The sequence below is a fragment of the Panthera onca genome, chromosome X (genome assembly GCF_046562875.1).
Source record: "Panthera onca isolate mPanOnc1 chromosome X, mPanOnc1 haplotype 2, whole genome shotgun sequence".
Lineage (NCBI taxonomy): Eukaryota > Metazoa > Chordata > Mammalia > Carnivora > Felidae > Panthera > Panthera onca.
This window is the reverse complement of record NC_138357.1, coordinates 122,626,935-122,638,943: the sequence shown is the minus strand read 5'-3', so window position 1 is coordinate 122,638,943 and position 12,009 is coordinate 122,626,935. Positions and strand designations below refer to the sequence as shown.

The window sequence follows — 12,009 nt, the reverse complement described above, 5'->3', positions numbered from 1 at the left end:
ATTTTGAATGTCACCTACGGTCAAGGTCTCTGGTGCTGGAGAGAGCAAACAGAACCAGGAGAGGTAGATCACTGGCCTTCGGGGGTTTTCTGTCCAGAAGCAGTGTGAGGGGTGCGTGGCTGTCCTGTCACTTTGTCTACGTGGCGTTGGCGGTCAGGCACGACAGACGAGGCGGGAAGCCAGAAGCATGTCTCACGTACCCGGCGCAGTGTTTAGCTACTGATGACTGGGGATGGGGAGAAAGGAGCCGGTTCCATCCTGCTCTGCGACAGTGCCATGTGGGAAACCGTGCACCTGAGACAGCACAGTGCACGGGTACGTGGAGGACGCCAGCCTTTCCGTCATTTCTCTACAACAAGCACGATTTGCTCACTGCCGTCCCCAGTCTAGACCCGGGGACGTTGTGCAAAAGACCTACGCGTCATTCTTATCACTCCTCGTTTCCAAACGCTTTATTTCTGTCACTGAAGGTTCACTTGGTGCGCTAACTTCAGTATGTACTGAGCAGGGTGAGTTTCTAGGATCTGCGTGATGGTGCCGAGAACGTGGGAAGGTGACGTTTTGACTTCATGGATTTTTCTGGGCCCGTCTCTTGCAGGGTGTCGACCATCCAGCAGCAGCTGGCCCAGCTTGACAACGAGTCCTGGCCGGGTTTGGCCGAGGCCGACAGGGACCGGCTGCAGCTAATCAAGGAGAAAGAGGCCCTGCTTCAGGAGCTGCAGCTCATCGTTCAGCAGCGGAGGCCGGCGGAAGACGTGGCCCGGCTGGAGGAGGAGCGGAGGCGCCTGGAGGAGGAGATCCAGCGCGCGCGGGCCACGTCCGTGCAGGGCGCCACGGAAAGGTGCGCCGGCCCCCCTGGGGTCGGGGGCAGGGGGGACCCGGCTGCTAGTGCAGAACCAGCCGGAAGAGCTGACTCGGAGAGCTGGCACGTGACTCGAGATCGGTGCCGGTTGCCGTTGGCGCTCGAGGCATCTACTGCCTAGCGTGTCTCCTCGCCAAGTAGAGCGAAGGGAGAAGGCGCGGGAAGCGTGCGCCTTCCCTTCTGTAGGAGGTCCCGGCTCTGCCCAGGGCTCCCGAGCTTCCTGGCTCCTGGACAGAAGCAGGAGGGGATGGAGAAGGGGATGGAGGGAGGGAAGCCGCGCGCTTAGACCGCACCCCTTCCCGGTATGGGGGTGCTTTCCTCCGGTCCGCAGGACGGCAGCCTGGACGGGTGCGGGCTTGCCGGCGGGAGGGCGGGAGGCGGGCGCCGGCACGGAGAGGAAGCCCGCGTTCCTCCGTTGTGGGCGTTGGGGCCAGCCACCTCTTCCTTTCATCTGCGACCTTGATTCGCCCCCAGGAAAGCCCACTCTCTCTGCTGCGGCAGGAAGCCGGCAGCCTGGCGTGTGTCCGTGCCCAAACGTGCCTCTCCTCGGTCTGTCCTGGGCTCTTGGCTGGTGAAGCCAGCACAGCGTCCCGTGTCCTCGGTGCTCGGCGCTTTGGGGTGTGCGGGGTCTTCTGGTTTCCATCTGGCGCGTGTGACCACGGGCCGCGCCAAACGCTGGGTCTGACCTCCACGTTTCGGGGCTGTCGGATGGGTATCTGAGGGCATCAGCTGAGCTTTGGTGAGCCCACCCTGTCTGATGACCTAGTGGACCTTCAACTTCAGCGTGTTAAGAGGACCGTACGCGGCATCTGCGTGAGCATTGCCGACGTGGATTCAGCAGTCAGCTGAATGATTTCATCTGTACGGAGGCCCTTAGAACTGTCAGTTCATCCCGTTAGCCTGTTCTCTGTGTTGGGGGTTATCGATGCTCGGATAGTGATCGTTTTTTGCTGAGGTCTGTGGTGACATTAGTGGCCGATGTCGGTGTTGGCAGGCAGTGCTGGTGTTCGGAGAGCCCAGCTCCTAGCAATAGGCGGGATGTGTTCTGGTTAGCTTAAGATGCTAGCGTGGCCTGTCACTTCACTCAGAGTAAACACGGAGTTGATTTTGAGTCTGAGAAGGGACTGTGGAACTGAAGTGTTCATCCGTGCCCTTGTGCTTCCAGACTCTTCTGCTTCAACATTACCTTCCGCTCTACCCTTGGTATTCTGTTGTGTGTGTTCTGGCTGGGGGGCCTGAGCGCTCATTGGGTTGGTTCTCTCTTAGGGGGGTGGATCCGGTCCCACAAATGCCACCTGCTTCTCCAGACTCCACATCCATGCACCCCTGACTATATTTGCCCTCGCCGTGTGGAAACCGTGGCACACGTGAGTGCTGTGGTCCCAGGGTACAAATCCACGGAGCCCCATGGAGCCGCCGTTCCCCTCGATGCCTAGGTCCGGGACTGGCTCAGCCAAGCTCATCCGGCTGAGGGAGGCTCTTGTGGGACCAGCCCAAGAGAGAGCCGTCCACGGGTGCCACTACACGGCCCTGGGCGAGGACGGCACACCCTTGTGCCGGCAGCGCTTTTGCACCGAACACTTCGGGAGCATTCTCTGCAGCCGTGTGCCCCTCGAGGGCGCCTGCAGCAGTGAAACGTGGGCCTGGTGGAGGCAGGCCTGTTTCTCCGCGTGCCTCCCTCCACTTGATGCGTGCTGGAACCGGAAGTGTGGGCCCCCGAGGTAGGAGGCTCTCCCTGCGAATAGGCTGAGGGGTGTGAGAGAGAGCCGGTGTGGAGCTGGGCCAGAGTGACCGACGTTGGCGTCTTAGGGCTGAGATGTGCCCGCTGCTTGGCCAGTCTTTGCCCGTCTCGGCCTCCGTGTCCTCATTGTCAGGTAGGAACTTGGCGCTGGGGTCGTGAGTGTCACTGGGGATTGGGACGGCATAAATCCTTTCCCCTGTCGAAGGACAGAGCAGCTGTTTTAAGGGTGCCTACTTGGTCCCATGCTACAATGCCATCGTTTGATTTGTAAACAAGGACTGTTTTGTTCTGAGGCAAACATATTCATACATTCATTCGGTGACTGTTGAGTGCCTGTACGTGTCAGGCTCTATTCTAGGCAGTGGGCTTAGTGTAGTGGAAAAAGTTCATCTCAGAAATAATAAAGTAGAAAAAGCGGAAAGAGGAGAAAAATTGTCTCCAACCCTGTGACTGTTGCTGTTTTGTTTTGTTTGTGTCTAATCTTTTAATTCTGTAGATTTTAGAATTGTATGCATTTTTGCCTGGAGAGGCCTTAAATGAGGGACCCGGGTTTGTTCTAAGAAATTCCAGTAGATTACTGCGTGTTCTGCATTGGAGTCCATTTTCTAGTCTAGCCCCTCATCCTTTCTGTCTGTTCTGTGCCTGCCCACCCCCATCCCCCACTCACCCCCCACCCCTTCCCCCCATCCATATGCCCCCCCCCCCACTCACCCATCCGTCCACCCGTCCGTCTGTCCACCCGGCCACGCACCTGCTGAGCTCCTACAGTGTATCAGGCACTGCTCAGGGTGCTGGGGGTACGTTTTCAAGCAAGACAAAACCAGTCTGTGTTATCCTGGTGTTTGTGACCTGAATGTGGTTTTTTAGAATTTAGTCTTTCAAACCGAAATCTTTGGGGGCGGGGGGAATTCACAGTTGCATTTCTTGTTGGGAAAATACACTCACTCTGTCTCTGAAAAATCCACCAACGGACCGTTTTCTTACCTACAGGATTCTCCTTCAGGAAAAAAGAAACTGTCTGCTTATGCAGCTAGAAGAGGCTACCCGCCTAGCGTCCTATCTCCAGTCCCAGTTAAAAAGGTGGGTAACTTACCGTCACGTTAGAACAACGCGTCCGTGAACGTCTTCATTCCCTCTGGCTTGTTTTTCTCGTACCGGAACTTGGAGCCGGAAGTGGTTGTAAACACAGGGTAGAAAAGCAGCTTCGTTGTATTTTTCAGAGAGGCTGCTAATGTGTGATTCAGGGAATATGAGGAGAACCGGACTTGGCTGCAGAATGACGAGTCTGAAGTCAAATTCGTCCGTCGGTTTTGTAATTTAATCCACCGCTTCCGAAGCGTGTATATTCATCTCCATATGCCCATGGATATTTTTCTGTTGTTTTTTTTTTAATGATATGACTATTTGTAAAGTAAGATTTGGATGCTTAGTAATAGCTTCTGCTTTCGAGTACTTACCGTATCGTGAAACATAATGTAAGGGCTATCTATGTAGTATTTCCTCAGTTACTCCTAAAAATGTCACGAGGGAGCAGGAATTATTTCCCAGCTCCCAGTGAAAAAGTAGGGGGTTCCGAGAGGGCAGACAGCTTGACCCAGCGGACCCAGCTACTCTGCGTCTGAGCTGGACCGGGGACTCGGGCGTGAGTCTCTGATGCTAACTGCTGCTCTCTGCTGATACTCGAAAGAAACAAAGGGAATATTAACGAAGTCGCCTTCTAAATGCTCGCAAGTGGCTAAAGACCCGCTCTGGTTCACGGGAGCCTTGGGCAGGGTTTCGTTCCCTCTAGAACAGACCGGACGCTCAGCTTCGCAGCGGAGAACGGTGGGGCTCCAGCCGGGGTGTGCAGGCTGCTTGTCTCACAGCACGGGGTGTCTGTCCTTTCAGCCTGTCTGCCAGCACCCTGACCGTGTCTTCGGGGAGCAGCCGCGGGTCCCTGGCCTCCAGCCGGGGCTCGCTCGCCTCCAGCCGCGGTTCCCTGAGCTCCGTCAGCTTCACGGACATCTACGGCCTCCCGCAGTACGAGAGGCCGGACGCCGAGTGCGGCCAGCTTCTGCGCTTCGACCTCATCCCCTTCGACTCCCTGGGACGAGACGCCCCCTTCTTCGAGCCCCCGGGCCCCTCGGGCTTCCACAGGCAGAGGCGCTCCCTAGACACGCCGCAGTCCTTGGCGTCGCTGTCCTCCCGCTCCTCCCTGTCCTCTCTGTCGCCCCCGAGCTCGCCCTTGGACACGCCCTTCCTCCCGGCCTCGCGCGACTCGCCCCTGGCCCAGCTGGGGGACAGTCTCGAGGTGCCCGGCCTGGGCGCGCTCGACAGACTGCGGGCTCAGGCCTCGGCTTTGGGGGACGAAGACTCGCAGGGCACGGCGTCCCTCCAGCCGCACGGCTTCCCCGGGGACGGGGAAGGACCTCGCGAGCGAGGACCCCAAGCGGCTGCCGCTCCCGCGGGCGCAAGTAAGTATTGATGAGCCCTGTGGGGGGGGAGAAGGGTTTCCGAATCGGGGAAGGGATCGCGTGCGGTGGCACTGAAGCCAGCCCCCCGGCTCTCCGATTCCATAGCGAGCTCTCAATTCCAGACCGTTGGTAGGGCCAGGAGGCGCGCACCTGCCGTCCGTGTGCTCTCCTAGCCGGGCCTCGTGCCTGTGTCCCGGAGACATCGTTCAAATGGCAAAGGCGCCTTTCCCGGGCATCTGGCTCGTTCTCAGAATGCGCTTGCCTGTTGGAAAGGACGGGAAGAACCACAGCCTTCCACACTCAGAGGCTGCTACAGAGGTACCGGGGCCTCCGTGAGTTCTCCGGGGCATGTGCGGCCTAGGAGCAGCAGTGGGGTTGTAGCCCAGCACAGATCCCTCTTCCTTTGTCCCTCTGACTTCGTCTCTTCTTCTTTGGCCTTACGGTTTTCAAAGATGTAATTTATCAAACGTGGGATTGAAAAGAATTGGTGTCATTTCAAAAGACGGGCCAGTCAGCATCAGTCATTTCCACCGAATCGATTTTTCTGGTAGTCTTCAAATCGAGGCGCACAAACTGGGTCCGTCTAGTCCGAGTTCATTCGGCTTCTGCTTGGCGCCAGGGCCCGTCCGCTCGTAGCCCGTGTGGGGAACTGGACTGCCGTTCTACAGAATATTCCAGCTGATGGCTTGTGCCCGAAGCAGGGCCTGGGCTCCAGCCTTCCTCTTCTTGACCCCGTGCGCCTCTTTGAGCCAACCCTCCCGCAAGATTAACTTCTTTGGGTTTCACAGAGGATCGAGAACCAGGTCTCATTCCTGAAGTTCCCGGACTTTTCTTTACATGGCAGAAAGGTTTTAGACATTCCATTTAAGCAAACGCTAGGTGTTTGTGTAGCTTACTGGATCTCAACCAGGGGAGTTTTTGAACCCTGGAAGGTACCTGTCAGTGGCTGGAGACATGTTTTTGGTTGTCACAGCCGAGGTGGTGGTAGGGAGGTGCTGCTGGTATCTGGTGGCCAGAAGCCAGGGATGTGGTTCAGCATCCTCCAGTGCACAGCACAGTCCACCGCCCCCACCCCCCCCACCTCCGAGAATGATCCGCCAAGATGTCGGTAGTGCCGACGCTGAGAAACCCTGGGTGTGTACCGTTGAGTAGTTCAGCAGCAGGGGGCAGAAATAGAACGCGAACACAGAACCAGGTGGTTTTGGTGGGAACGGCTTCAGACTCGCAGCTTAGAGGCCCAGATTCTGTTCCCTGCCCTGTTGACTGGTTCGCTGTGTGACCTTGAGTGCATCCCTGGACTTGGCTGAATCTTGGCTTCCCTGCCCTTGAACGAGGCGGTCTTGATGGGCTCTTGCATTCTCCACCATTCTGTTACCCTGAGTTTTATCGATACGACCACACTGGTCATTATGTACGTGATAGAGTAATCTTCCCGGTTAGCACCTACGTGCGTAACCAGGGAGCTGTGAGGTCCTCAGGCAGCCCGGTGGCTTTCCGGCATCTGTTACTTTGGTGCCTTCTCTGTGTTTGCAGACACACCTTTCATACCCCCGGGTATATTGTTACGGTAATTCACATATGCAGGTGACCTTCATTCACTTTGCTCTTTATAGTCACAGGTTCAGTGCTCCGTGTTTACTCCTTTGATTCAAAAAAGAAAACACAAAACAAGGACCGGATTGCACATCTGTCGTTAAGCTCACCGCTCTCAGTGCCTTGCCTCCCATACCAGCCCGTCTTTATAAAGGTTGAGATGCAAAAGTAGTCTTGTTAGGCAGAAAATCCACACGAGGCCCGAGGGAAAGACGGGATGAGATGGAGAAGAGCTGACTGACTTTCTGATCCTGATTTCTTTATTTTTCTTCCCACTCTGGCTGACATTATAATGGTTCAGACTCCTTAGCCGGGGAGGTATTTGCTTGCGCCACGTTCAGATACCGCCACCTCGTGGTAGATTCTTACATGACACTGTCAGTTGACTCCGGTCTTTAGAAATACTTAGCTCAGTGAATGAATTGGTCCTGGTGGTCCCAGCTCCCAGAAGGCTGGGTTGGGTAACGAGCTTCAGGCATGGACACAGGGTGACTTCTGGCCTCTCTTGATGCGTGTGGGAACGCTTGAGCCCAAAGTCATCGTAGCTTTGTACAGTTGGCAAGGACCTCTGTACCTTCCTTATTTTAGCCCAGCCCTCGTTTATGATGCCTCCCTGCCATCATGTGGTTCCCTCTGACTTTCTAGTTTCCCTAGGAACAAAACAGTCTGAGTTTGACCTCCAGCAAGTTTTAGAAAGATAAAATCTTAGTAAGATAAAATTCTAAATTGCCCAAACTTACAAAGCAAGCCCTGGGAATAATTTCTTCCATTGTGTTTTAAATGGAAGAAATGTGTTTAAATGTGTTTTGCCTGAGGAGGCAAAACATGGGACGGGGAGTGGGAAGATAGACTGTAATCTGTAACATTTTAAATATTTTTACTATACTTTTATCTTCTTTGGGTAAAAAAAAATTTTTTTTTTTTTTTTTTTTTTTAGAGAGATCACAAGTGGGGGAGAGGGAGAGAGAGGAGAGAATCCCAAACAGGCTCCACGCTCTGCACGGAGCCCAGTGCAGGGCTCGACCCCATGACTCTGGGATCACAACCTGATCTGAAATCAAGAGTTGGACACTCAACCGACTGAGCCACCCTGGTGCCCCTGTCTTCCTTGGATTTTAAACAGCAAATGTGCCGGGGTGCCCGGCTGGCTCAGTCAGTGGAACATGCGACTCTTGATCTTGGGGTCATGAGTTCGAACCCCACGTTGGGTGTAGAGATGACTTAAAAACAAAAATCTTTAAAAAAGCCAAATATGTCAGGTTTTGAAATCTTTTCCTATTTTCATTTCCCATTAGTATTTGCTAATCTAAATCTGGGAAAACCTTGATTTTGTCCACCCATTTACTGGCGTTTTATTACGAATACTTATACTCTGTTGAAAATTGTTGGCTTAAATTCTGCAGTTTTTTCACTTTATGCTTTTTTTTTTTTTTATCTCTTTTCTCATGCGGCTCGACAGACACACTCGCTGTAAGTGACCTTGGAATTCTTCACCTTGTTGGTCAGGCAGTAAGCACATCTTTGTGCAATGAATCAATGTCTGTAGGCTGGTAGGAGTTTGGCCACAAAGGGCGTATCTTACTATTATATTATTAATTATTATTTCAACATTAGTATTTATCGTGGTTATTAAAGTCGTCTAAGAACTTTTCTAAATGCTTTAAGTATTCATTCCTCTGCATTTTTTCCCGGACGTTAGCGGCTTACATTGTTTTAGAATGCCAGCTTTGCCCCGAATGTGATTTTCATTATGTTTTCTTTTCGTCAAGCAGTGTTGATGTCCTCGGGTCTCAGTGTCTGTCTGTCTGTCTTTAATGATGGAAAGGTCAGAGATTCCTAAGGTGAACGTGTGGAAGGTTGTTTCCTCCTTGCCTCATTGCCATCGCCCCCTGTGGTCCAGCCGGTTGCCTTGAAGGCTGAGAGCAGGCGGCCGGGCACGTAACGTGGGGTCTGCTGTGTGCTTTTTCTCACCCGGGGCAACGGCTCACCATACTTCGTTCTGGCAACTGCTTCCCATTGCCAGTTGCTCCGTGAATGTGGTGACGAAGCCTGGGATCACTGAGGATTCATTCCTTCATTTCCTTTTTCTCCTCATCGACTGCCATTGCAATGAGGGAGAAATTTTGTTAGAGCTGTACCGTCGGGTTACCTGAAGTGCTCGGGGTCACTGCCTGGTGTTAGATATGTCCTGGACGGAACGCAAAGCCACGTCTAGGAGCCGTGCTGGGTGTCCGGGCTGGGGACGGAGATAGGGAGCAGTTCCGTCTGCTGGGGGTCAGGGCACCAAACCGGGGTTCCGTCCGCAATTCCGAGCTGGGGACTTCGGGGCCTCCCCTGTGGCGGGGGCGACCGGAAGAGCTGGACTTTGAGAGTCGGTGCCTCCGGCCACCCCAGAATGGAGCCGGCCTCGGTCCCCGACCGGGGAGGAGCCTGCAGTCGCTCTTTAACGCGTTTGGATTTAATTGGTACGTGAATAATTTGGTTGAGACGAGAGCTGGTCGTCGGTGGACTGGACGTATCCCCCTGTCCGGGGTGCACGGGTGCCTAGATGTTCACGTTCGGAGCTCAGGCGGCCGAAGAGGAGCCGCACGGGCCGGAGGGACGAGCAGTGTGTGCAGAGGCGTCACGAGGCGCGGTGCTCCGTTGGGGGCTCCGCGTTTGCACCCGGGCTCTAACCACGTCTGCCTCCCCGGGGAGCGCTGACGCTCGCGTGTGCACACTCACACGTGGCGCGGGAAGACCGAATGCCCGCTTTGCTTGGCTTGGTGGAAAGGGCCTTGTCGCTGCGAGGGACGGGGCAGAGGCAGTCGATGAAATGCCGGAAGGAAGAATGTCCGAGGCCGTGTTGGGCTCTTGATTACAATAGATACGAGGCAAAAAGAAGCTGCCTCGTCAGGGTGGCTTGCTCGCCCCAGAAAAGCCATTTGGGACGCCGATCTGGCCCCGGGGCTGCCGAGGACACCGCAGTGAGAGGGGTTGTTGCCAAGGCCATGTCTGGGGTCAGCCGTGTCCTGAAAGTCACCGCGTCCAGTTAGGGTTTGTTTGGATAATTAAAAAAATTTTTTTTCTGATGATAAAATATAGAGTGTGTGTTTAGTGTATAAAATGTGGGAAGGAACCATGCCGGATAAGGAAGGAAATGAAAAATGCCCCTGTCCCCTGCTCAGATACATTTAGGAGGACAGCTGCTGTCCACATTCGGGGTAACGTCTCTTGCCCGGTCTTTCAGGTATGACGGTCTTTTCTCCAAGTGTGATACGAAGGGGCGTCCCCCTGTCATCTTCTGTTCTGTGTGCTGGTTAAGGAGGTGAAAAGACATCTGTGACTGTTTAAAGAGCTTTTCAAGAAGTAACCAGAAGCCTGTTCCCGCAAATTTTCAGTATCAAAAGAAAAATGAAGTGCAGCATATTTAAACATATGCATGTATATGATGTGCATGTCTGTATCATGGCGTGTCTCTGGAACGCTCAGCAATCTCATATGTGCGCTGACTCAGAGTGTTCCTTTCTTGGCATCACGGTCCCGGGCCTCCCATGCTGTCCCCTCCTGACCCCCCGCGTGTCTCTTGTTTGTAGCGGTGACTCTTCGAGAGGACAGTGCCACGAGGTTGGAGAGGAGAGCACGCCATGTGTCTGCCTGCCTGTCCGATTATTCACTGGCGAGCGATAGTGGAGTATTTGAGCCTCCAACCAAAAGGTTAGAAGCCGGTCTTCTCCCTCAGCAGCCCTTCCACAGTGTTACTGTTTTTGTCGTTAATTTTTTTGAATGTTTATTTATTTTTGAGAGAGAGAGAGAGCGCGCGTGAGCAGGGGAGGGGCAGAGAGAGAAAGAGGGAGACACAGAATCCGAAGCAGGCTCCAGGCTCCGAGCTGTCAGCACAGAGCCCGACACGGGGCTTGAACCCACGAGCCGTGAGATCACGACCTGAGCCGAAGTCGGGCGCTTAACCGACTGAGCCGCCCAGGCGTCCCGTCCACAGTGTCACTGTTAAGCACGACGCGTGTACACACTGAGACTTCCACATATTGAAACTTTGCGTGTATCTCCAGGGCTAGAATCTTTGCCTGGCTTCTCTCAACTTGGATAGGTTGGGCCTTAGCGAGCCACAAAGAAAACTCCTCTGACTTCTGTGTGGCGTCTGGAGGTTGGCCCTCCTTCCGTGGTTCGAGGACGACTTCTTCCTGTTTGGCCCTGGCCAGTTTCAGGCTTAAGCCCATGAGAGCTGGAACAGGAGAACCCGTGTACAAGAGACACCCGCTTTTCTAGAAAGGCATTCGTTAGAAGTGAATGTTCTCCCTCCTTCCCTTCCTTCCTAAGCTGAAGGAAAGTGACAGGACACCTTTGGGGATTCTGGACTTTATTTTGATTTGATATGTTTGATGTCATTGTTTCCTTTCAGGTGTCTGTCAGACATTTCACTTATCACAAGTTTTTTAAAAGTTACTTTTGAGCTTTGCCCTGAATACCACACGTGGTTTTGAAAGACATCCCAAGTTATTTTCTCAAAAACAACAACCCTTTGTAGGCAGGCCCCCACTGAGATAGGGCATGGCAGGTCCCCAGGGCCCATGACAGTGCAGTCACTTAAAGAATTTGTTTATGTCGCGACTTAAGAAAGCTCTCCTCGGTGAGAAGCGCCCCTGACACGAGAGGGCTTCCGCCGAAGCGGCGCTGATCGGTTCCCTGCGGAATAACCCTGTGACTTCCGGTTTGTTCAGGAGTGAAGATAGCGAGGAGTCTGCACATGGAGACGCTTGTGGTAACGAAGGGCCCCAGATCCACGTTGGATTCTTGTGAGTACAGGAGCCTCCTAGAGATGATCTGTAGCGCGGGGCCCATCCGGCGACTCACGCTTCCAGGCCGGGCGGGCCGGCGGGAGCCCCCCGCCGTGGTCCGGGTGCCGCCCCCGGCCTGGACACCCCCAGCCTGCTTCGGCGTCTCGGCTGAGGGGACGGAGGCGGCGGGACGGAGGGTTGGGGTTGAGCCGCTCAGTCGCTGGCCTCCAGCGCCGAGAGTCACAGCCGGGATGACCCCTCGTGCCCGCAGCCAGAAGCCGGGTGGGCCGCAACGCGGAGCCTTTGGGTCCCAGTCCCCGTTTCAGGGAGAGCGGTAACCAGCGGTGTCGCGTCTAGCAAGGCGGGAGGCGTGCATGCCCACGACTTCCTTGGCTCGCCCCCGTCATTGGGCCGGGTGTTTCTCAGTGCCAGCGCTGTGGCCGTCCGGGACTGGGTCGTTCTTTGCCGTGGGGGCCGACCTGGGTGCTGGAGGGTGTGGCACGGGAACCTGGTCCCCGCTCCCCAGGTGCCGCTGACACATAACATCCCCCCCCCCCCCCGCCCCCGCACCCGGTCACGACAGTA

General features: G+C 54.8%; 1 protein-coding gene across 2 annotated transcripts in view; it reads left to right on the top strand.

Annotated features, from left to right (window-relative positions):
• WWC3 (WWC family member 3) overlaps nucleotides 1-12,009 on the top strand; it is a 118,388-nt gene that overhangs the window by 87,461 nt on the left and 18,918 nt on the right. For both annotated transcript variants that reach the window (XM_081793144.1, XM_081793145.1), the window contains exons 9-13: nucleotides 599-841; nucleotides 3,594-3,683; nucleotides 4,491-5,056; nucleotides 10,225-10,345; nucleotides 11,368-11,442. In XM_081793144.1, the coding sequence (XP_081649270.1) occupies nucleotides 599-841; nucleotides 3,594-3,683; nucleotides 4,491-5,056; nucleotides 10,225-10,345; nucleotides 11,368-11,442 (1,095 nt within the window). The remainder of the gene's footprint in view (nucleotides 1-598; nucleotides 842-3,593; nucleotides 3,684-4,490; nucleotides 5,057-10,224; nucleotides 10,346-11,367; nucleotides 11,443-12,009) is intronic.